At 50.3% G+C, this 21,137-nt stretch overlaps 2 protein-coding genes across 3 annotated transcripts in view; one reads left to right on the plus strand and one right to left on the minus strand.

Moving 5' to 3' along the window:
* The window catches only part of LPO (lactoperoxidase), a 30,355-nt gene extending 21,822 nt beyond the window's left edge, over positions 1-8,533 (plus strand). For both annotated transcript variants that reach the window (XM_032162837.2, XM_032162839.2), the window contains 4 exons: positions 4,758-5,010; positions 6,172-6,345; positions 7,368-7,605; positions 7,806-8,533. In XM_032162837.2, the coding sequence (XP_032018728.1) occupies positions 4,758-5,010; positions 6,172-6,345; positions 7,368-7,605; positions 7,806-8,013 (873 nt within the window). In that variant the 3' untranslated portion in view covers positions 8,014-8,533. The remainder of the gene's footprint in view (positions 1-4,757; positions 5,011-6,171; positions 6,346-7,367; positions 7,606-7,805) is intronic.
* Positions 8,534-9,868: 1,335 nt separating this feature from the next.
* MPO (myeloperoxidase) lies at positions 9,869-20,931 on the minus strand. The gene is made up of 12 exons (XM_032162840.1): positions 20,601-20,931; positions 20,362-20,455; positions 19,831-20,006; positions 19,515-19,638; positions 19,288-19,417; positions 18,999-19,205; positions 17,817-18,135; positions 15,521-15,681; positions 13,429-13,684; positions 12,762-12,932; positions 11,668-11,905; positions 9,869-10,876 (listed from the first exon to the last, which is right to left on the minus strand). The coding sequence occupies exons 1-12, from the start codon at positions 20,752-20,754 to the stop codon at positions 10,669-10,671; spliced, it is 2,238 nt and encodes a 745-aa protein (XP_032018731.1). The 5' UTR covers positions 20,755-20,931; the 3' UTR covers positions 9,869-10,668.
* Between the last annotated feature and the right edge of the window lie 206 nt (positions 20,932-21,137).

Here is a 21,137-nt window from a genome sequence, read left to right on the forward strand (position 1 = left end):
CTAATTTCTGTATTTTTAGTACAGACAGAGTTTCACCATGTTGGCCAGAATGGTCTCAATCTCTTGACCTCATGATCCGCCCACCTCAGCCTCCCGAAGTGCTGGGATTACAGGCATGAGCCACCATGCCCAGCCCAGTATTTCATTTTCTTTGGAGGAATTATAAATGGTATTACAGCTTTATTGCAGTTTCTACTTATTTTATCAGTGTATGAAAATATAATTGATTTTTTTAATGTGTTGATTTTGTATCCTGTGACCTTGCTAAATTCAATTAGTTCTAGGCATTCTGCTGTAGATTACTTGGATTTTCTACACAGGTAATCATGTAATATGCCAATAAAGACAGTTGTGTTTCTTCTTTTCTAATCTATATGATTTTTCTTCTTTTTCTTGCCTTATTACGTGGCAATTCCTAGAACTTCCTAGTGGCTCAAACTTCCAATACTATATTAAATGCGCATGGTAAGAAAGCAGGCATCCTTGTCTTCCCAATTGAGAAAGTATTCAATCTTTCACCATTAAGTATAATATTAGTTATAAATGTTTTATAGTTGCCCTTTATGAGGTTGAGGAAGTTCTGCTTCATTCCTAGTGTAGTGAGAGTTTTTATCATGAATAGGTGTGGAACTTTGTCAAATGGTTTTTCTGCATCAATTGATAGGCTCATATGATTTTTATCCTTTATCCTGCTTGCTTTGGATTTATTTTGCTCTTATTTTTCAAGTTTCTTGAAGTAGAAACTTAGATGACTGATTTGCAACCTTTTCTATTTTCTAATGTATTTAGTGCTATAAATTTCCCTCTTAGCACTGAGTTGACTACCTTCCACAAATTTTGATATGTTGTGTTTTCATTTTCATTCAGTAGGTATTTTTTAAGTTTCCTTTCAGACTTCATCTTTAACCGATGTATAATTTAGAAGTGTGTTATTTAATTTCCAAGTGTTTGTAGATTTGCCTGTTGCCTTCCTGTTATTGATTTCTAGTTTGATTCCATCATGATCAGAAACTATACTCTGTATGATTTCAATTATTTTAAATTTGTTAAGATTTGTTTTATAACCCTGCTGTGGGACTATCTTGTTGAATAATCTATGAGTTCTTAAAAAGAATGTGTTTTCTGCTTTGTTGAATGCAATGTTCTGTAAATGTCAATTGGATCTGTTGGCTGATGGTGCTATTCAGTTCTGTACTCCAGCTAATTTTCTGTCTAGTAATTCTCCCACTTACTGAGAGTCGGGTGTTGAAATCCCTAACTATAAATAAATGAGAATTTGCCTATTTCTTCTTCCAGTCCTGTCAGGTTTTGCTTCATGTATTTTAAAGCTTTAAAGTTCTGTTGTTTGATCCATATCATTTAGGATTGCTTCATCTTCTTGATGGATAGATCCTTTTATCATTATGTAATGTCTACTTTTGTCCTCTGAAGTCAACTTTATCTGATATTAATATAGTCACCCCTGCTTTTAAAAATTTATGTCTGCATGATCTTTCTTATTCCATCAATTTCAACCTACCTATGTCATTAAGTTTGAAGCGAGTTTCTTTTAGACAGCATATGGTTGGGTCACTTAAAAAAAAAAAGGAAAAGAAATATACTCTGCCAATCTCTGACCTTTAGTAATTATTACTTTTAAATTATCTTTAAAGTAATTATTAACATGTTAGAGATTAAATCTCCCATATCTCTCATTTTATTATTTGTTTTCTGTTTGTTCCTTCTGTTTCTTCTTCCTCTAATATTGTTTTTCTTGCCTTCCTGTGGGTTAATTGAACATTTTTTAGGGGTCCATTTGATCACATATTGCTTTGTATAATTTTCTTAGTGGTTGTTCTCAGGATAGATAGGTAGATAGATATAGAAATAAAGATAGAGATAGAGATAGAGATATGGATTTACGACGTATCACAACCTATTGGTGTCAGTGCTTTATCATTTCAAGTGACATGTAGAAAACTTACTTCCATTTGGTCCCTTCACCTTCCCCACTTTTGAAATATAATTGTCTGAAGCATTTCTTCTATATACATTTTACAGCACATCAGATGGTGCATCAACCATAAAATATAATGAAAAAATTCATGAGGTGGAAAAGAATTGATGTTTACTTCTATTTTTACCCATTACATTGTTCTTTCCTTTCTGAAGGTCCTGTCCTTCTTCTGTTACCATTCTTCGTGTTTACAGAGTTTCCTTTAGCCATTGTTTAAGGATAGGTCTGTGTGCAGCAAATTCTGAATCTTCCTTTGTGTGAGAACGTCTTTATTTCCCCTTTATTCCTGAAGAATCATTTCACCAGCTATTGGATTCAGGGTTGACAGTTCTTGTCTTTCAGCACATGAAAAATGTGGCGACACTTCCCCTGGCTTCTGTGGTTTCAGATGAGAGCTTCACTGATATCTTGTTTGTTTGTTTGTTTGTTTGTTTGTTTGTTTGTTTGTTTGAGACAGAGTCTTGCTCTGTTGCTCAGCCTGGAGTGCAGTGGTGACATCTCGACTCACGGCAACCTCTGCCTCCTGGGCTCAAGTGATTCTCCTGCCTCAGCCTCCCGAGTAGCTGGCATTACAGATGCGCACCACCACACCTGGATAATTCCTTTTGTATTTCTAGTAGAGACAGGATTTCGCCATGTTGGCCAGGTTAGTCTCAAACTCCTGACCTCAGGTGATCCGCCCGCCTCAGCCTCCCAAAGTGCTGGGATTGCAGGCGTGAGCCACCACACCCAGCCCTTTACCATTACTTGAATTGGTGTTTCTTTATAGGTAATGCGTCATTTCTCTTTGACTATTTTAATACTTTATGTTTAGTTTTCAGAAATTTAATTATGATATGCCTTGGAGTGAATTTCGCTGTTTATCCTGTTTGGGATTCATTCATCTGCTTGAATCTGTAAATGTGTTCCTCTCACCAATTTTGAGAAATTTTAGGGCATTATTTATTCAAATGCTTTTTCAGTTTCACCCCCTTTCTCTTCTGTTTCTGGGACTCCATTGATATGAATGCCAGATCTTTTGTTATGGTCTCACAGAACCCGGAGGCTCTGGGTTGTCTGAGCCATTTTTAAAGTCTATTTTCTTTCTGTTGTTCAGATTGAGTGAATTCTATTGATCTGTCTCCAGTTCTATCCTCTGTCATTCCCACTCTGTTATTGAGTCTATTCAAGCTTTTTTAAAATTTCAGTTAGTGTATTTTCAGTTCTGTAATTTTGATTTGTTTCTTTTTTATAATTTCTACTTCTTTGATATGATATTTGTTTCAGGAGAATCTAATTGATTATTGAAGCATTTGTATAATGGCTGCTTTTAAAATTTTTATCAGATAATTATAGCATCTGATTCATGTCATCCTTGGCATCAGTTGATTGTCTTTTTACTCAAAACGTGGCATTTCTGGCTCTTGGTATTATGAGTGATTTTCAGTTGTATCTTAGACATTTTGGTTGCTATATTAGGAGACCCTTGATCCTATTTAAATTTTTTATTTTAGGCCGGGTGCAGTGGCTCACGCCTGTAATTCTAGCACTTTGGGAGGCCAAGGCAGGTGGATCACCTGAAGTCGGGAGTTCAAGACCAGCTTGGCTAACATGGTGAAACCCCGTCTCTACTAAAAATACAAAAACTAGCCGGACTTGGTGGCATGCACCTGTGGTGTCAGCTACTTGGGGGTGCTGAGGCAAGAGGAACACTTAAACCAGGGAGGTCAGGGTGACAGTGAGCCAAGATGGCACCACTGCATTCCAGCCTGGGTGACAAAGTGAGACCCTGTCAAAAAAAGAAAAAAAAAAAAGCACTTTTATTTTAGCACATAGTTACCTTGTTTAGGTTTAGCATGTAGGTTCTGGACTACTTTTGTGGGCTTTAGGTCCGCCAAAGCTTAGTTTCCTGAGCCTTGCAATGCTATTCTGGTCTACTTCACTCTTCTGGTGTTTGGGGGCTTCCCACTCAATCCCTGCTGGTGCTGTCTGCAAGGCAGGAAAGTACTTCCCTGGCTGCCTGCTGTTGCTGAGCAACCTTCTAGGGGAACAGGAACCACTGCACCTGAGCTCCTTATGGCACTGGGTTAAGAGCAAAGAGACACAGGGCTTCACTGTGAAAGCTAGATAGAAATGTGGAAAATGTGAAGCGAAAAAGCAGAATGCACAGGATGCATTCTGTAGGATTATAACTATGTAAAAGTCAGTAACATATAGACAAAGACTACAAGAATAAAAATTAATATAATTATTAGGTTATGTGGAGGCATTTTTCTTTTCTGAAAATTTTTGGTGTTAGTTCATTGTGTTTTTATGTAAAAGAAAACCAGAAACCAGTGTTTCCATTCTTCTGTATTTCTTTCAGGACTGGAGATTGGATGAACTTTCCTCAGTTGCCCCTGAATCATTCCTGTGGTTTATCATTCCTCTTGCCCTGACATTGTTACATTAAAGTGACACACAAAGACTGTCACTTTAGCATCAAGGTCATAAACTTAGCACAAAGATGACAAAGATAGTACGTTTCATATGCCAAATTCAAATGACTGATTAGTAGAGCCTATATGGAGACAAATCGTAAGAGATCAGCAGAAAAAACGGCATGGTTTATTAGCAATGTCTGCTATGGTCATAGGAATGGGAACTGGGCACACATGCTATCCATTTGTCATCCTTGGTTTTCAACAGCTCATCACTCTTGGCTGCAGCTCTTTCACAGCCTCCCTCTGCAGAGGTTTAAACCTTCTTACATCCTGTCCTCTTGATTTTATTCTCCCTCCAGATTATCACCTTTAGGGACTACCTACCCATTTTGCTAGGTGACCACATGCAGAAGTGGATACCCCCATATCAAGGCTACAATGAATCTGTGGATCCCAGAATTTCCAATGTCTTCACCTTCGCCTTCCGCTTTGGCCACTTGGAGGTCCCCTCTAGTATGTTCCGCCTGGATGAGAATTATCAGCCATGGGGGCCAGAACCAGAACTCCCCCTCCACACCCTCTTCTTCAACACTTGGAGGATGGTCAAAGATGGTATGTCCTTTCAGGGAAGTGCTGTCACCTGGGTCTCCCACTCTGCAGCCTGTCGTAGGGAAATCTGGGTTGGAAGTCAGATTCCAAGCACTTCTACATGACCTTGGGCAAGTGAATTCACCTCACCGAGCCTCAGTTTCCTCATTTATAAAATGGGGACAATAATAGTACCCATCACACGAGGCTATCCAAAACATTAAATGAGATATACATGTGGAGCACCCCACATCGTAGGGTTCCTGACACACAGGAGGTGATCAGTAAGTATTAGTTACTCTTTCTTTCCTCTTGGCTTCTAAGGTGACTGGGATTTCCCTACCTCCTTTCCCTGCCCTAGGCTTCTCTGACTCCTACAGGGTTTGATAAATAAATTGCTCTCTTCTGATCTCCTCTAGAGTTTTTCGCTTCATAGAGGTGCCAGATGTTGGACCCAACGTCCTTTATCCCTAGGCTGTGTTGTGTTGAAATTAGCTTTCCTTAAAGCCTAGCAAGTCAAGGACATTTCCTTGAGATTTATGCAACCTCTTCCCATTATGCAACGTTCCTCAGCGAACATATGGAAGAAAAAGCTGACTCCGTGAACTAGAGCTTTAAAAACACCTTTTTTTTTGAGACAGGGTCTCACTCTGTCACCCAGGCTGGAGTGCAATGGCGAATCTCGGCTCACTGCGGCCTTGACCTCCTGGGCTCACGTAATCCTCCTACCTCAGCCTCCCTTGTAGCTGGGACTACAAGGCACACACCCCCATACCCGGCTAATTTTTTTGCCTTTTTTTCAGAGGCGGCGTTTTGCCATGTTGTCCAGGCTGGTCCCAAACTTCTGGGCTGAAGCAGTCTTCCCACCTTGGCTTCCCAAAGTGTTAGGATTACAGGCATGAGCCACTATGCATGGCCAAAAAATATCTCAATGTTTATATTCATGCCATCATCCCATGACTGCCCTTTTTTGCCCACCCCCAGAGCAGACAATCTGGATGCCCCTGTCTCCCTGAGCACACCCTTCAGGCTGCACTGTGCTCTTCTCTCCCTCCTTCAGCCTGGGATGTCCAGCTGACCCACATTCAACCGAGAGAAAATGGCTGGTGGAGGCAGAGGCAAGCCATGGATGATGTTCCCACTCTTCCCCCATCCTAAGCATGGCTTCTGGGTCTCCCCTGGCAGGTGGAATTGATCCTCTGGTGCGAGGCCTGCTGGCCAAGCAATCCAAGCTGATGAAACAGAATAAAATGATGACTGGAGAGCTGCGCAACAAGCTTTTCCAGCCAACTCACAGGATCCATGGCTTTGACCTGGCTGCCATCAACATACAGCGTTGCCGGGACCATGGGCAACCTGGTGAGTGGGTCTGAAGTCTGGCCTGCACTGGGGAAATTTTAGCTAACTTTCTAGGGCTCCTGGAGACTCTCTTCTATAACCCTGAGGATCTGATCATCTGATCAGTTCTGAAACAAAAGACAGGCCAGCTTTTTTTGTTTGAGGTCTTTTTTTGAAACAGGGTCTTGCTCTGTTGCCTAGGCTAGAGTACAGTGGTGCGATCACAGCTCACAGCAGCCTCAAACTCCTAGCTTCAAGTAATCCTCCTGTTTAAGCCTACCAAGTAGGTGGGACTACAGGTGTGCCACATGCCCAGCTTTCTTTTTTTTTAAATATAGACATAGTCTTGCTATGTTGCCCAGGCTGGTCTCGAACTCCTGGCCTCAAGCAATCTCCCACCTTGGCCTCCCAAAGCACTGGCATTACAGGTGCAAGCCACCATGTCCAGCCCCAGGCCATTTTTAAAACCCACTTTGTTCATCTATGAAACAGAATGTCCCATTTCCCCTAACACAGAGAAAAGAGCATATATCTGGTACTATCTTGGCATACCTTAAATGAAAAAGAGGTCACCAACTAACTTTAAAAACAGTTTAAAAGCCCTGAAAACATTAAGAAAACAATAGAGAGAAACCAATGACTGTTGGATCTTTCTTTTGTCCCCATGAAAGGCAATTTAATTAAGAACCAGACTGCCTGAGTTCAAATCCCACCTATGCCATTTACTAGTTATAAGACTTTGGGCAAATTACTTAACATTTCTATTCGTCAGTTACCTATTTGCACAGTGCTTAGAATAGTGCCTGGACTCATAGTACGTACCACATAACGTTCGTGATTGCTTAGTGGTTACATAGGACTTAACCAACTAGCCCCCTTAAGATTGAAGTGCAGATAAAAAACAATGGATTCCCTCCTTCCCCATCCCAAAGGCTGTAAGCCCAGACTTTCTAGGGCTGATAGAGCTGGAGTGGACATGGCCCCAAAGGGGGCTGTGAACAGGAAGTCCCCGGGATGAGACAGCTTCAGTCTCTCCACCCTAGGGTACAATTCCTGGAGAGCCTTCTGTGACCTCTCACAGCCGCAGACACTAGAGGAGTTGAACACAGTGCTGAAGAACAAGATGCTGGCCAAGAAGTTACTGGGTCTCTACGGGACCCCTGACAACATTGACATTTGGATAGGGGCCATTGCTGAGCCGCTGGTGGAAAGGGGTCGGGTGGGGCCTCTCCTGGCCTGCCTCTTGGGCAAGCAGTTCCAGCAGATCCGTGATGGAGACAGGCAAGTGCGTCCTCAGCCAGGGAGGGAAGGGCAGGGCCCTTCTCCAAGAGGGGTGTCCCAACGTCCTGCATGAGCGCTGACTCTGGATCTCAGTGTGAGTAGGGCTTTTCATGGTCCCTGTGACCCTTTCCTTCCCCTGTAACAGAGTGGGGAGGGGCCAGCGGCCAGACTGTGGAGTGACTCTCCTTCTGTCTCTGCAGGTTCTGGTGGGAAAACCCTGGGGTCTTCACGAAGGAGCAGAAGGACTCTCTACGGAAAATGTCCTTCTCACGCCTTGTCTGTGACAACACCCGCATCACCAAGGTCCCACGGGACCCATTCCGGGCCAAGAGCTACCCCTATGACTTCGTGGATTGCTCAGCCATCGACAAGCTGGACCTGTCACCCTGGGCCTCAGTGAAGAATTAGGGGCCCGCGCTGCACAGGAAAGTTCCCTTTGGTCCACAGGGCCATTTCAAGCAAGTTCAATGACCTGGTCCCTTAGATCTCCATACCGCAGTCCCAACACTTCTTTGCAGCTGGGCCTCTCTACACCCCTGGGTGAACAGCTTGCTCGGGCCCCAGGGTGGCTGCCTCGGCCCTCCCAGCTCTTACACTCGGCTCCTGTGGCTTCTCCTTTCTGTCAAGACTTAGTCATTCTGAGATGCCCTTCTGCTCCAGCTTGCTGGATGTTACCTGTCCTCTTCCCTCCACAAGTCTTGGCCCTTAACTTTATCTTTCTCCTGTCCTCTCCTAGATCGTAAGCTCCCTGGACCAGGACTTCAGCCTGCCTCCAAGGGTCCCCTGTGGCACCTAGCATGGTGCACAGCACATTAGAAGTGCTCAAAAACATCTGATGACTGACTAAAGATGCTAGCCGTGACACTGTTCCCTCCAAAAGCAGACCTTGGAATCACTGCCAAATAAGTAACTAGACGTTTACAGGCCATACATGTCTTACCACTGAGATGGCGCGTGCATGGGTCTTGAGGTGAGAGGGGATGGTTTGGTGGGATTTCCAAGAGTTCTCAAAGAAAGGGGAGGGGCAGCGGGCTCCTGGGGAAAAGAAGCACTGGCCGTGGAGTAGCAAGAGAGAGGGCATTGGGGGGGATGGTAGGTGGTGGTGCCAAGGGATAAAACAGGAAGGAAAACCAAGCCTGGGTCCCCCACAGCTGAAGCTAATATCCCTTCCAGTGGCCCTTCTGAGAAATGCCCTCTTCTAGAGTGGTCCTTAGATCCTGTGATGCCTCTGAAGGGGCACTTCCAGAACATTCCTTGAGCTTCTGCCCAGTACATATTCATATGTTCTTCTTTTAAATGACCCCCTGGGAAAGATTAGCCCAGCCAGGGCCTCCAGATCCCCCAACTGGTGGGGTGGGAGTGGGAGACACCCAGTCATCCTGTGGGAAGAGCCCAGGAGCCAGATGACCACGGCAGCAGCCTGGCACTGCCACCCACTTCTTTAAGGCCTCGGACGAGTCGCTTCACTCCTCTGAGCAGCCATCTCCTCATCATGGAAATGAGGACAAGCAGTATTTATGCTGCTGCTTACCATAGTGAGGTCCTCACATTACCAGGGGCCCCATGAGTACGGTAGACCCCACCATCCTACACCACTTCTGGCCACCTCCCCATATTTGAAAAAGAAGGGGAGAGGGAGGGAGTCTGCCGGTCAGACTCAAGGTTCGAGCTCCAGGCAAGACAACTAGGGATATAGACTCCATTCCCTCCCTCAGTGCTGGCCCTGTCCTCTGGGCCCAGACATCTGCTGTCGCTGCTCCAGGAGCCATGTGCAACATGAATGAGAAGGAGTCCATTTCTTGAGGGCTTCTGAACCCCTGTGCCAGGCTGCTGGGATGCAGGATGCAGAGGCCCCTCTCGTCGGGGAAGGGCCTGCCTCCTCACCAGGTCTCTGTACTTTCTCTCCTACCACACAGCATTTTGTCCCCTCCACTTCCTAGCCCCTGGCACAGGCCTGACATAGAGTGAACACACAGCAAACGTTTGCTAGAGCAATGAACAAACATGAGGGCTTGGTGACCACAGTTCCCTGCAGGGTGGCAGGGGCAGAAGGTGAGGGAGGAGGGTCTGCACTGCATGCCCTGGCCCCCAGGCTTCCAAGAGATGACTGCCCTCCACGTATGGATCTCAAAGGAAAACTCCCCAACACCCTCACCCTCAGTTCAGAAACACAGGGCCCTGAGCACAGACCACACTGGTTCAAGTTCAGAGCCCAGAGTAAGCCTCTGCAAAAGCGCCAGTTCCTCCTCAGACACAGACCGAGTGGAGGTCCCCATCGGCGGTGCCTTTATTATCATAAACATTGGGAGCAAATAAATGGTACAGAAAGGGCAACAGGCCCAGATCCTCTTCAGGAGGACTTCAGTAAATAAGCAAGAAATCGGGGTGAGGAAGGAAAAGGGGAGCCATGGCCTGAGCCTGGCTAGCTGGGCCCATAAGTCAACCACACAGCCCAGCTGCGGCTGGCTCATCCCTCCAAGACACCACTGGTCCAGCTCTGCTAACCAGGACACAGATGGCATCTTGGTATCTCTTTCTTGCCTCTATATGCTTCTCATGCCTAGTACAGTGCCTTGCATGTCGTAGGTGCTCAATAAATGAAGAACCAGAGGATACAAGTGGGCCCTCCAAGAAACCGTGACAGATGTAATTTACAAGGAAGAAAACTCTTGTTTAAGGAGGGTAATTTGCTCAAGGTCACATAGCTAGCAAGCCACAGAGCCAGGATTGGAACTCAGGCAGTCTAGTTCCTGAGCTGTGCTCCTCACCAGTCTGCTCTGCTGCCTTCCACATACTCAGTATTGTCATCAGCACAAACACACACTCACATAAATGGCACATACACATAACCTATGAAACACTCCCCATGTTCAGACAACACACACACATGAAATGCCAATTTATATACTTCGCACATACATGAGCACACAAATGAACGTCTAGTCACTCATTTTCTCAGCTGCACCCAGAACAGGGCTGAGCTCACCTAGGGCAAGGAGATCTCCGTGGTTCCAACGGCCAGCCCAGATATACCCCTCACTGCTGCACCCCCTTACCTAGCCTCTAGGAGGCTTCCCTCCAGGAAGCCAGGTTCAATGCGGGAAGTGTACGGCAGTTGACAAAGTCCCGGGGATATGAGTTGGACATGAAGATGTTGTTCTTAGACACAATGGTGATGCCTGTGTTGTCGCAGATGATCCGGGGCAATGAGATCTGGGCCAGGGCCTGTCGCTGCTGCGCGCTGAACACACCCTCATTCTCCCACCAAAACCTGCATAGGGAACACCCATGGACACTGTGCCCGAGGATATTCTGGGCCGGCAGGGCATCGACGGGCTTGTGCTGCTCCCTGGATATAACAAAGCCACAACAAATGCCACCTGGCAGCACAGGAGGGCCCCAGGCTCTTGGGCAGCCCAGGGGCTTTCACACAAGAGATGCTCCACTCATCGTGCAGAGTAAAGCACGGCTGCCCAGTGGCCTTTCCCTTACCCCTAGCCCGGCGGCCTCCAGGGCACCATGCTGGAGGGGGACCCGGGCCCACACACACTCCTCAAGTCCTGTGCCCTGGCCAGGAGCTGCATCCACAGGAGTGGAAGAGAATCTTGGGGGTGGTTTATAATTCGTCCACCCAGAGAGGGGCACCTTTTTCTAATTTTCCCAAAGGTGCAATACAGGCTAAGCAAGAACTAGACATGAAGACGTCAGGACCACAAGGAAATGACACTAAGGGGAGCTGTGGGAAAGCTGAGAGGGGACTGCCCACTGGTGATTGACACCCACGTGGTTGCACAGTGAAACCCATGGGAAGAAGTAGCTAATGGTGGCATTTTTCTATCTTCCTCCCTTTACAACCAGGGGTCCAGGTCTCTCCTTGCTGCACCCCCAACAGGTTCAGGGCACGTTAGGGGCACTCCAGGGCATCTGGAGGATTCCTGGAACACAGTGGAAAATCACTGACTCCCTCCAGTTGTTCAACTGATGGGAGGAAATTTGGGCTCCAAGAGAGTCAGGGATGGGCCCACAGCCACCCAGCGGCCCGTGGCACCTGCCCCTCCTCACCGATCACCATCCCGGAGCTTCCTGAACTGGGTACCGATGATGCAGGCGAGGAGTGGGCCCACGCGGCCGTTATGCTCCAGAGGCTCGGACACGCCGCCCATCCATATATCGATGTTGTTGGGCGTGCCATACTGCTCCATCAGTTTCCTCGCCAATTGCAGGTTCCTCAGCACCGTGCCCAGCTCGCCCACCGTGTCAGGCTGCGGGAGCCCACAGAAGCGCCTCCAGGCATTGTATCCTGCATGGGGGAGGGGACAGGTGGCTACGGGCAGGTCCCTCTGCTTCCAGGTGGGGAGGTCACTGGAGACAGCAGGGAAGATTCACATACCTGCCAGCAGATCAGAAAACCCACCTTCCCAACACAACCAAGGTCACAGAGGGGAGGAAGGACCTCACCTCAGGGAACCCTGAACCTTTGGCTTAGACCAAGGGGCACAACTGGGCCTCTCTGGGACCCTCTCTGTCTTTCTCTTACCCTCCTACCATAAGGCAAACTCTAAACTGCCACAGTTCCTGCTGGGTCCAAGAATAGGGACATCTCCTTGTCCCCCTCCAGAGCAGCCCAAGGTGTCTGTCTCTGGCCCATGAGAGGTGAAATGTATCTAGGAGCCTCAGCCACATGGGCTACCCCATAACATAGGCACAGGCTTTGGGGTTAGGTTAATCTGGCTTCAAATTTCAGCTTTCCCACTGACTTGGCTAGAGAACCTGGCCAGGTTCTGAATCTCATCAAGCCTCAGTTTCCTCATCAGTAAAATGAAGGCAACAATAATCTCTTCCCCCAGAGTTAACGTACAATGAAGCAAAATGGAATGATGACAGAGACAGATTTTCAGACTGTGGGTTATCATTATGATGATGATGCCCCTAATATGAGAATTACAGCATGCAAAGGAGGTTGAGAGGAGCTGGAAATTTATCAGGTGGGTCCGGGGAAAGGCAGGGGCCTGGCCTCAGACTACTTCCTGAGAGCAAAGTGCCTCTAATATGCTTTGGAGAGGGCAGGGGCCCTAGAGTGGGAAGGGGGGTGATAGGCTACCTGGGAGGCAGCTCAAGGGAGGGGAGCGTCAGGGCAGACTCCTGCAGCCCCTCACCTGGGAGGCCGTGGTCCCTGCTGCGCTGCATGTTCAGGGCAGGCAGGTCCAGCCCAATCCTCATGACCTGCTCAAACAATCGCTCCCGGATCTCATCCACTGCAATTTGGTTCTGACGATTCAGCTTGGCAGGGGTGGCCATGAGGCCCCGGAGGATGGGGTCAATGCCACCTGGGGACCAGAGGAGCCAAGTCAGGGGAAGTATCTGGCTCAGTATCAGAGCTCAGATTGGAGTCAGGGACAAGTCCAGGTAGGGTCAGGAGGATTTGAGAAGAGGGCTGGGCAAATGCAGTGCCTGGTGCCAAGGTGGTGGCCCCAGTGAGCAGGTCCTCACCAGTCACTACGTGACCCCAGGGGCATATAGGTCTCGGGAGATTATGCCATTCAGACTTGCAAGATTGGGGTGCTCCCAGGCCATGGCTTCGTGGGTCACAGTGAGCCCACAACACATAGGAAGTAGCCATTTCCCTCTGAGGGCCATCCCCACCCCACTGTTTATTATCAGATATGGAAGCAGAGCCAGAGGAACTGAGGCTGGAGAGTCAGACCAGATCTCCAAGATGGGAGGAAAGCAGATTGCTCCCCACCCTAGCTCTCTAGAGCCAAGGTGACCCCTACCCCACCTTTAGCTGTCAGCCCACTCGCTCCTGGCCTAGGTCCTGCTTACCTTCCAGTACAACCCTCCAGGAGGCAAAAAAGACCCTGCTGAGGGGGACACGGGGGTTGGGTTCCATGGGCTGGTACCGATCGTCCAGGCGGAACATGAAGGGTTGGATGAGGGTGTGGCCGTAGCGGAAGGCATTGGTGAAGACGTTGGCGATGCGCGGGTCCACTGAGTCATTGTAGGAACGGTACGTGGGCAGGTACTTCCTCATGGCCGCTGGCCCCAGCACCAGGGGCAGGTAGTCCCGGTAAGTGATGATCTAAAGACAAGTCATTTGGAATGGCCTCTCCACCCACTCCTCCACAGCAAATGCCACCTGGCAGGCAGCACAGGAGGGCCAGAGTCTCTGCCTGCTCTTGGCTTGGGGGACCCCTCCCATCCCGCTATGGTCAGGGAATAGCCTCCTACAATACCGGACCTGGGCCTAACAGAGTGGCACTGAGAGGCATAAATAGAGTTCTACTGCTTGCTGGCTGGGTGACCTTGGACCAGTTATTAACCTCTCTGAGCCTGAGTTCCTCAAATGTACATTAAGGATAATTATATTGCCCTCTGCCTTAGAGGACTAAATAGCAAATCACTTTTTTAGTCATTGTGATAACTTCCTTGTCCTCAAGTTATCAATGTCTCATTTCTGCAACTATCTTATAAAGTCTTTGAGAGCAAGGGAAATTGAAGTTGCTGAAATACTTCACAGTGCCCACCAAGTGCCTGCCCACAGTAGGGCTCAGTTGAGGTTTGTGGAAAGCAGAGAAGCAGGAAGGAATGAAGAGCCATTCTGGCATGATTTTCCCTGTGAAAAGTGAAGACATGGAACAGTCTCACTCTACATTCTAGATTCTAGAAGTTATTTTGGAGTGTAAATAAATTTCACTTGAGTTCTTAGTGCAAATCAAAAACTCACCCTTGGCACCGAAAACTCTCTCCTCCAGAATCTAGGAGTGTGTGTGTGTGTGTGTGTGTCTGCGTCTGCCTCTGAGGGAGAGGGTGGGGGCAATGAAGCACCAGATGTTGAGAGACAGAACCAGGAACATTGCCCCAGGAGTAAATGAGGCTAAGGACATTGGGTGGATTATGACAGAGCCAAAAGGAAGAGGTGAGTGGGCCGAACACAGTGACTCGCGCCTGTAATCCCAGGGATTTGGGAGGTCGAGGAGGGTGGATCACTTGAGCCCAGGAGTTTGAGACCACACTGGGTAACATGGAGAAACCCCATCTCTACAAAAAATACAAAAATTAGCCGGGCATGGTGGCCTGTGCTTGAAATCCCAGCTACTCAGAAGGCTGAGATGGGAGAATGGCTTGAGCCTGAAAGGTGGAGGTTGCAGTGAGCCAAGATCGCACCACTGCACTCCAGCCTGGGCAACTGTATCAAAAAATAAAGATAAAATAATAATAATATTTTTTAAATTTTATTTTATTTATTTATTTATTTTGAGATGGAGTCTTGCTCTGTCACCCAGGCTGGAGTGCAGTGGCGCCACCTCAGCTCACTGCAATCTCTGCCTCCTGGGTTCACGCCGTTCTCCTGCCTCGGCCTCCCAAGTAGCTGGGACTACAGGTGCCCGCCACCACGCCCGACTAATTTTTGTATTTTTAGTAGAGATGAGGTTTCACCGTGTTAGCCAGCATGGTCTCGATCTCCTGACCTTATGATCCACCCGCCTCGGCCTCCCAAAGTGCTGGGATTACAGGCATGAGCCACCGCGCCCAGCCCTATAATTTTTTTAATTTTAAAAAGAAGAGGTGAGTGGGTAAAGGAGCTAAGAGCGACAGTGAGATGGAGGGAAGAAGAATTTACTGAACAGCTACTCAGGCACTAAACCAAACATTCAACCCTCCCAACACCAATAACAGACCCACAGGAAAGAAGACTGCAGGGAGCAAACCAGCGAAGAAGGAGAGGGAAGGGAAGGAGGCTTTGTCAAGCACTTACTGTCTGAAAGATGTTTTCGTATATGTATTATAATCCTTACAGCCTTATGGATGAAGAAGGCAAGGCTCAGGAGGGTTAGGAACTTGCCCAAGGTCACACAGCTAGGATGTTGCAGGGGCACATCTGGATCCCGTGTGCCGGCTGCTCAAGACTGCCTACCTGGACCATGGCCCCCACGATCTTCCGGGCTTCCTGGTAGAGCCTCTCCCCATCCCACCTAGGGTTCAGTCTCTTGAGCTCTGTAGCCAGCCGGTTGTGCTCCCGAAGTAAGAGGGTGTGCATGGAGGTGAGCTCGGGCATCTCACTGGAACGGGTGTCCCCTTGGGGAGGCAAAAGCCACTGTCATTCTTAAGGCCTCCATCCCAGAAAAGGTTTGCTCCACTGAAACCCCCTCCCCAGCCAAGGCCTGAAATGCCTCCTACTCATCCCTCCTCCCCATCTATCTTTTCAAACCATCCCCAATTTACACTGCTCTAGGAGGCCTGCCCTGATGCCCCAGTCCACAATAATAGCTTCTGCCTCAGCTCAGGGCCACTGCTGGTTGGGGATGCTCATTCAATAGGTATCACTTCCAACACATGACATGCCACTTTCCTGTACCTGAAACTGGGAGCTCCTTGAGCACAGGACCGAGGCTTGTGCCTTTTTATATTTTACCCTCCCTCCTACCACACATAGGGATACATGGGGCTTAACAGATGCCTGGTGCAAAGTATGAGACTTATGAACACTGCTTGGTTCATTGATTCTCTTGATTCCAAGGAGTGTCTGGGAAGAAGCATGCATGTCAGCACAGCCTACATCCACACCCATGTCTGATGCAGCTAATGATCACAGCACTCTTTCCTGCTAAAATTGGATGCAACCTTGGAATCCTTCTCAACACAGGACTCCAGAAAGCCACTACCATTTGAACAGAGTTGTCAGCCCTGCCTTTTACTACATGCCAGTGGTGCAGCCTGCCCCAGGGCAGGGGGTTAGGACATGAGATGTGTGGAGTCCACACCTGAGACCGTTCAAGAAAACTAAGCAGATTCCCCCTGGTTCCCCTAGGCCTCCCACAACCCTTCTCTGCAGGGACCAGAGGGCTAGGGTCAAGACACTAGGGTCAGTCCTTGCCAGCTCTAGAAGCTGGTGGAAAGGAAATTCTCTGAGAGCAGCATCTCCATCCATGAGCAGCTAGAGGTCATAATGACCCAGGCTTGGGACATGGGGCTCATCAAAGCTAGGCTGGGGGCAGCTGAGTCTGGCGAAGGAGGGCTGCCCTTGCCTAACCAGCCCAGAAGAGGTCGGGCATCTCTTGCAGAAAGTCCAACCTGGATCCTCCTCCCAGGGTCCCAGCCAGGGAGAGACCAGCAGGAACCATCAGGAGGAGACAGAGGGAGGCCAGAGGAAAGGGCCTGAGGTCCACTATTGGGTTTACATTTAAAAACACTGGAAAATGGCTGGGTGTGGTGGCTGACACCTGTAATCCCAGCACTTTGGGAGGCTAAGGTGGGCAGATCACGAGGTCAGGAGTTTGAGACCAGCCTGGCCAACATGGTGAAACCCCGTCTCTACTAAAAATACAAAAAATTAGCCAAGCATGGTGGCAGGCGCCTGTAGTCCCTGCTACTCAGGAGGCTGAGGCAGAAGAATCGCTTAAACCCAGGAGGCAGAGGTTTCAGTGAGCCGAGACTGTGCCACTGTGCTCCAGCCTGGGTGACAGAGTGAGACTCCGTCTTAGAAAAAAAAAAAAAAAAAAAAAAAAAAACACTGGAAAATGTCTGGTCATGGCTGCCATCACTGCCCCCATTGTGTCTCCAAAACTGCCAATTGTTTACATTTAAAATCCCATCATCTCTTATTATGGGCAATTAAGATGCGCAGGAGGGGATATTTTGGAGCAGTGTGGTCCAACTCAACCTTCCGAGATGATGAAAATATTTTACATCTGTGCCACCCAATAGGGGGAGCCACTAGACTGTAAGGCAATTGAGCATTTGAAATGTGGTTAGCACTGCTGAGAAACTGGGTTTATTTAATTTAAAATAACTAAAATTAAAATAGCCACATGCAGCTAGAGGCTACCACGTTGGATAGTGTCGCTCTAGAGTGTGAGGGCACCACAGCGCTCTCTGTCCTTTAGTTCCCCGCCCCTGAGGGATTCGACTCTCCTCTCTTCCAGAGTCCAGAAGGGAAAAGAGGGACAGAGAAAGCAATGGACTGATGGACAGAGGCTCCTTGGCCATGCCTGGGTCTCCATCTTAGGGCTGGAGAGGTTGTTTGCTTTTCTGCTTTTCTGGCTCCATCTGACTTGTTACCAAGGCAACTGGATTAATATCATGAAGTTGATAGTAATGGCTGGTGAGGACAGTCTCTGTACAAACCGACAAGCTGCTCACAAACAGACTCACTGTGGCTCCAACACGAAACACCTCCTATGCCACCCCCTGGTCCCCACCCCAAAGCTGACCTGCCAGGAAGCAGGGGATGCGCGCTGAGCGGTTGGTGAGGAGACAGGGGTCATCGTGCAGGTTGTCGAAGGGCAGCAGGGCCCGCCCGTTGTCTTGGAAGCGCTGGTTGACGGCCAGCAGCCCCAGCTGGTTGGACATGTTGCGCAGGTTCCTGGCCAGGGGCTCCTCGCTGCCGTACACCATGCTGGCGTCCACGAAGGAGGTGAGCGCGTTGATCTGGTTGCGGATGGTAATGTTGCTCCCGGGGCAGGCCGGGCAGGAGCGGAAGAACGGGATGCAGTCGGCTTGGTTCTTGATGCGGGGGTCGTTGGGCGGGATCTGAGGCACAGAGAGAGGCTAGACTGGCTCACCGAGGGCGGGGAAGGTGCCCAGGCAGAACTGGCTCTCCCCCTGCCCTCAGGACCTCTGGTACCCTCAACCTGCAGAGAGGCGTCTGGAGGCCCGAACGAGATCGCTGCCTAGAGCGCCATCAGCAGCAGCCTCTGAGGTGCAGGGTTAATGAGCAGAACACTGAACTGGGAACCTGGGCAACCCCTGGGTCTGGGCACTGCCAGGCCTCGGACCCCTCCTCACTAAAGCGTCGCCTGTCTCTCTCCCCTTCTCTCTTCTGTGCCTGCTTTCCCTCTGGCCCTGACATTCTCCTGTCGGTCTCTCCCTCTCTCAGGCGCTCTCTCCTGTCTCTCCTCCTCCTTCCCTACTCAGCAGTGCCTCGACCACCCTGCCCACTCCCAGCCCTGTCCCACGGCACCCACCAGACCCCCAGGCTCTCTCTTTCTGTGTGATGGGGGTTGGGGCTGCCCCCTCAGTGGGGAGGGAACAGGACTGAGCATGGAGGTTTGGGGGGCACTGGAAAGGTCTCCTCCCAGAACCCTCTCCCAACCTAACAAAGAGCCAGTGATTCCACCAACAGGACTCCTGTCAGCCAAGGAGGAACAACCCTCTCTCCCCTGGCCTGCGAGAGGCAGTGAGCAAATGCACGGCCCTGGCTGCCAGCTGGCTGAGCCCAGGCGCAGGAAGGAGACAGGTCATAGCTGAGCAGCCAGTACCTCTGGACACAAGGGAGGCAGGGCCAGCCTTCCTCAGCGGCTGGGAAAGGAAACCTGGGCACAGAAGGGAGATGGCCCCTTCCAGAAACAATCTCCCCTCTCCCCACCCAGGCAGTGGGCGGGAAGCAGGGCCACCTTGAGCGGGAAGCAGGGCGGCTGCTGCACGCAGCTGGTCTCGCAGTTGACGCCAGTGACGAAGGAGGCCCGGGCGGCCGGCTCAGGGGTGAAGTCGAGGTCGTGGTCCAACAGCTGGCCCCATTGCATGAACATGAGCGAGCGCTCCTGGTCTGGAGTCAGCTGATCCGTGGGGAAGCGCACGATCGCGTTGGAGACCGCGCGAGCCTGCGGGACACGGAGGTCAGCTGGCGCCTGGGTCCGGGCACCGCGTGGCCGGGCCTCGACCCCTCTGCCCGCCGGCGCTCACCAGAGCCACCGGGAAGCCGTTGCGCTTGACCCCGGGCGTCCAGCCGTAGGGAAGCGAGAAGCCGTCCTCATACTCTGCCGGCAGCCAGCGCACAAAGGCACGGTTGGAGGCCCCCAGCGTGGCGCTGCGTCTGCAAGGGGAGGACAGGGCGCTGATACCTGGAGGCTTGTGGCGCCCGGGACGCCTCTCTGAGCCCGGTTCCTGCAGCCACTCCCCGCCAGCCGCACCTGTTGTTGCACATCCCGGTGATGGTGCGGTATTTGTCCTGCTCCGGGCAAGTCACCCCCACGTCCTGGTAGGCGCAGCCGCTTGACTTGGACAACACATTCAGCTGGGCGGGCGTCAGCACATCTGCCGGGGGAAAGAACAATGGGGGAGCTGAGCCGCTTCACTTCCTATCCTAGGCAACCTGAGGCTGAGGAGCCCTGGAGACCCCTGAGACTCCCTGGAAGAAGAAGTTGAGGGGATCACTGAGAGACGGCTGGGGTCCCTAGGAGGAGTCACTAGTGGAGCAGGGACCTGGCGTGGGATGGGCAACAGTACCAGTGACATTGAATGGCCCTCGCCACAGGGACCGCAGCTTCCTCTCCAGCAGGTCTAGAGCCACGTGCAGGTAGTCAGCAGCCCTTACCGCCGTCCTGGTGGCTGCCACCGGCTGCTTGAAGTAGGATAGGAGTTCCATGGGGCTGGCTGAGCCACTGCGAAGCCGCTGCTTGATGCTGCTTGGAGAAAGGAGGAGTGAGGGCCAGAGAAGGGATGCAGACCCACCCAGCAGAGTCCCAGCCCAGGGGCAGACATGCAGGACCATGCAGGCAGGCCCACAGGTGGGAGGAAGGCTTCCTTTTATAAAAAGGATATGGACCTGGGTGTCCAGACAGAGGCAAGGCTTTGGGAAGGATGGCTTTTAAGCTGCTCTCCCGTCCAGAGACACAGGGACAGACAGATAGATAGAAAGGGAGTCCACATGGGTCCCCGTAGTCCCCCTCTCCCACCTTCAAGCTCCCTGCCACCTGCTCCTTCTCTGAAAAGCCTGGGATATCCTTGCCCAGAGCGGGACAGTGCCTCGTGCCCCACCTTTCCCGCCGCTCCTTGTAGGCCTTGTCCACCAGCTGCTTGGCCTCCTCCATGCAGCTCAGCACCAACGAGGTGTCCACTTCCCCCAGGACAGCTGCCCAGAGCAAGGATCACAAAGTCAGGAATGGGCCCCAACCCCCTATCAGGCCCCAGAGCTAGGAAGCCCTGCTCTGAGAAAAGGGGTCTCTGGAACACAACCATCCCAACACACCATCTTCTCCCACCTTGGGAACTGTTACCTGGAGCAGCACCTTCAGAGGGCTGGGGCATGGCCAGAGTGGCCAGGAGCCCTGCTAAGGCCAGAAGCAGCTTCATCTCTTCAGTGAGACCCCCAGCCCAGCAAGGTCCTAAGTCCACCATGCATCTGAGAGAAGGGAAGAAGGGAACCCCCATCTCTCTTCTCCTGGGCTGCTCAATCCCCCTTTGTACCTCAGCCCCACCTCAGAGGGCCCTGTCTATGGATAAAGCCAGACCTCCTTGAGGGAGGGGCTCACTGCACCCTTATCCCCTTGCCAGCTGCTGTCATCCAGCCTCCAAGGACCCCACCTCCACAGCTCACCTGATACTGTCAGCTCCTCTTAGCTCAATCTGTGCTTTTATGTCCTCTAAGCTGGGGGCGGGGTGAGGCAGAGGAAGGTCTGATCCTGGAGACTGAACTCTTTCTCCTCCCCCACTGGGGTTGGAAGGTACACATAGAGGGGCCCCTGAAATGGGGGGACGGGGCAGGAAAGGAGGGGCCAGCATTGTCCCCAGCCTTTTTTTTTTTTTTTGAGATG

The sequence above is a fragment of the Hylobates moloch genome, unplaced genomic scaffold, assembly GCF_009828535.3.
Source record: "Hylobates moloch isolate HMO894 unplaced genomic scaffold, HMol_V3 SCAFFOLD_10, whole genome shotgun sequence".
Taxonomy (NCBI): Eukaryota; Metazoa; Chordata; class Mammalia; order Primates; family Hylobatidae; genus Hylobates; species Hylobates moloch.

Excerpts from the sequence above, each read along its gene's own strand:
- MPO (XM_032162840.1), bottom strand. The coding sequence starts at position 20,754 with ATGGGGGTTCCCTTCTTCCCTTCTCTCAGATGCATGGTGGACTTAGGA. Across the intron at positions 19,206-19,287 it reads ACGGCTTCCCGGTGGCTCTG|GCTCGCGCGGTCTCCAACGC; the intron begins GTGAGCGCCGGC and ends CGTGTCCCGCAG. Across the intron at positions 12,933-13,428 it reads CTGGAGGGTTGTACTGGAAG|GTGGCATTGACCCCATCCTC; the intron begins GTAAGCAGGACC and ends TCTGGTCCCCAG.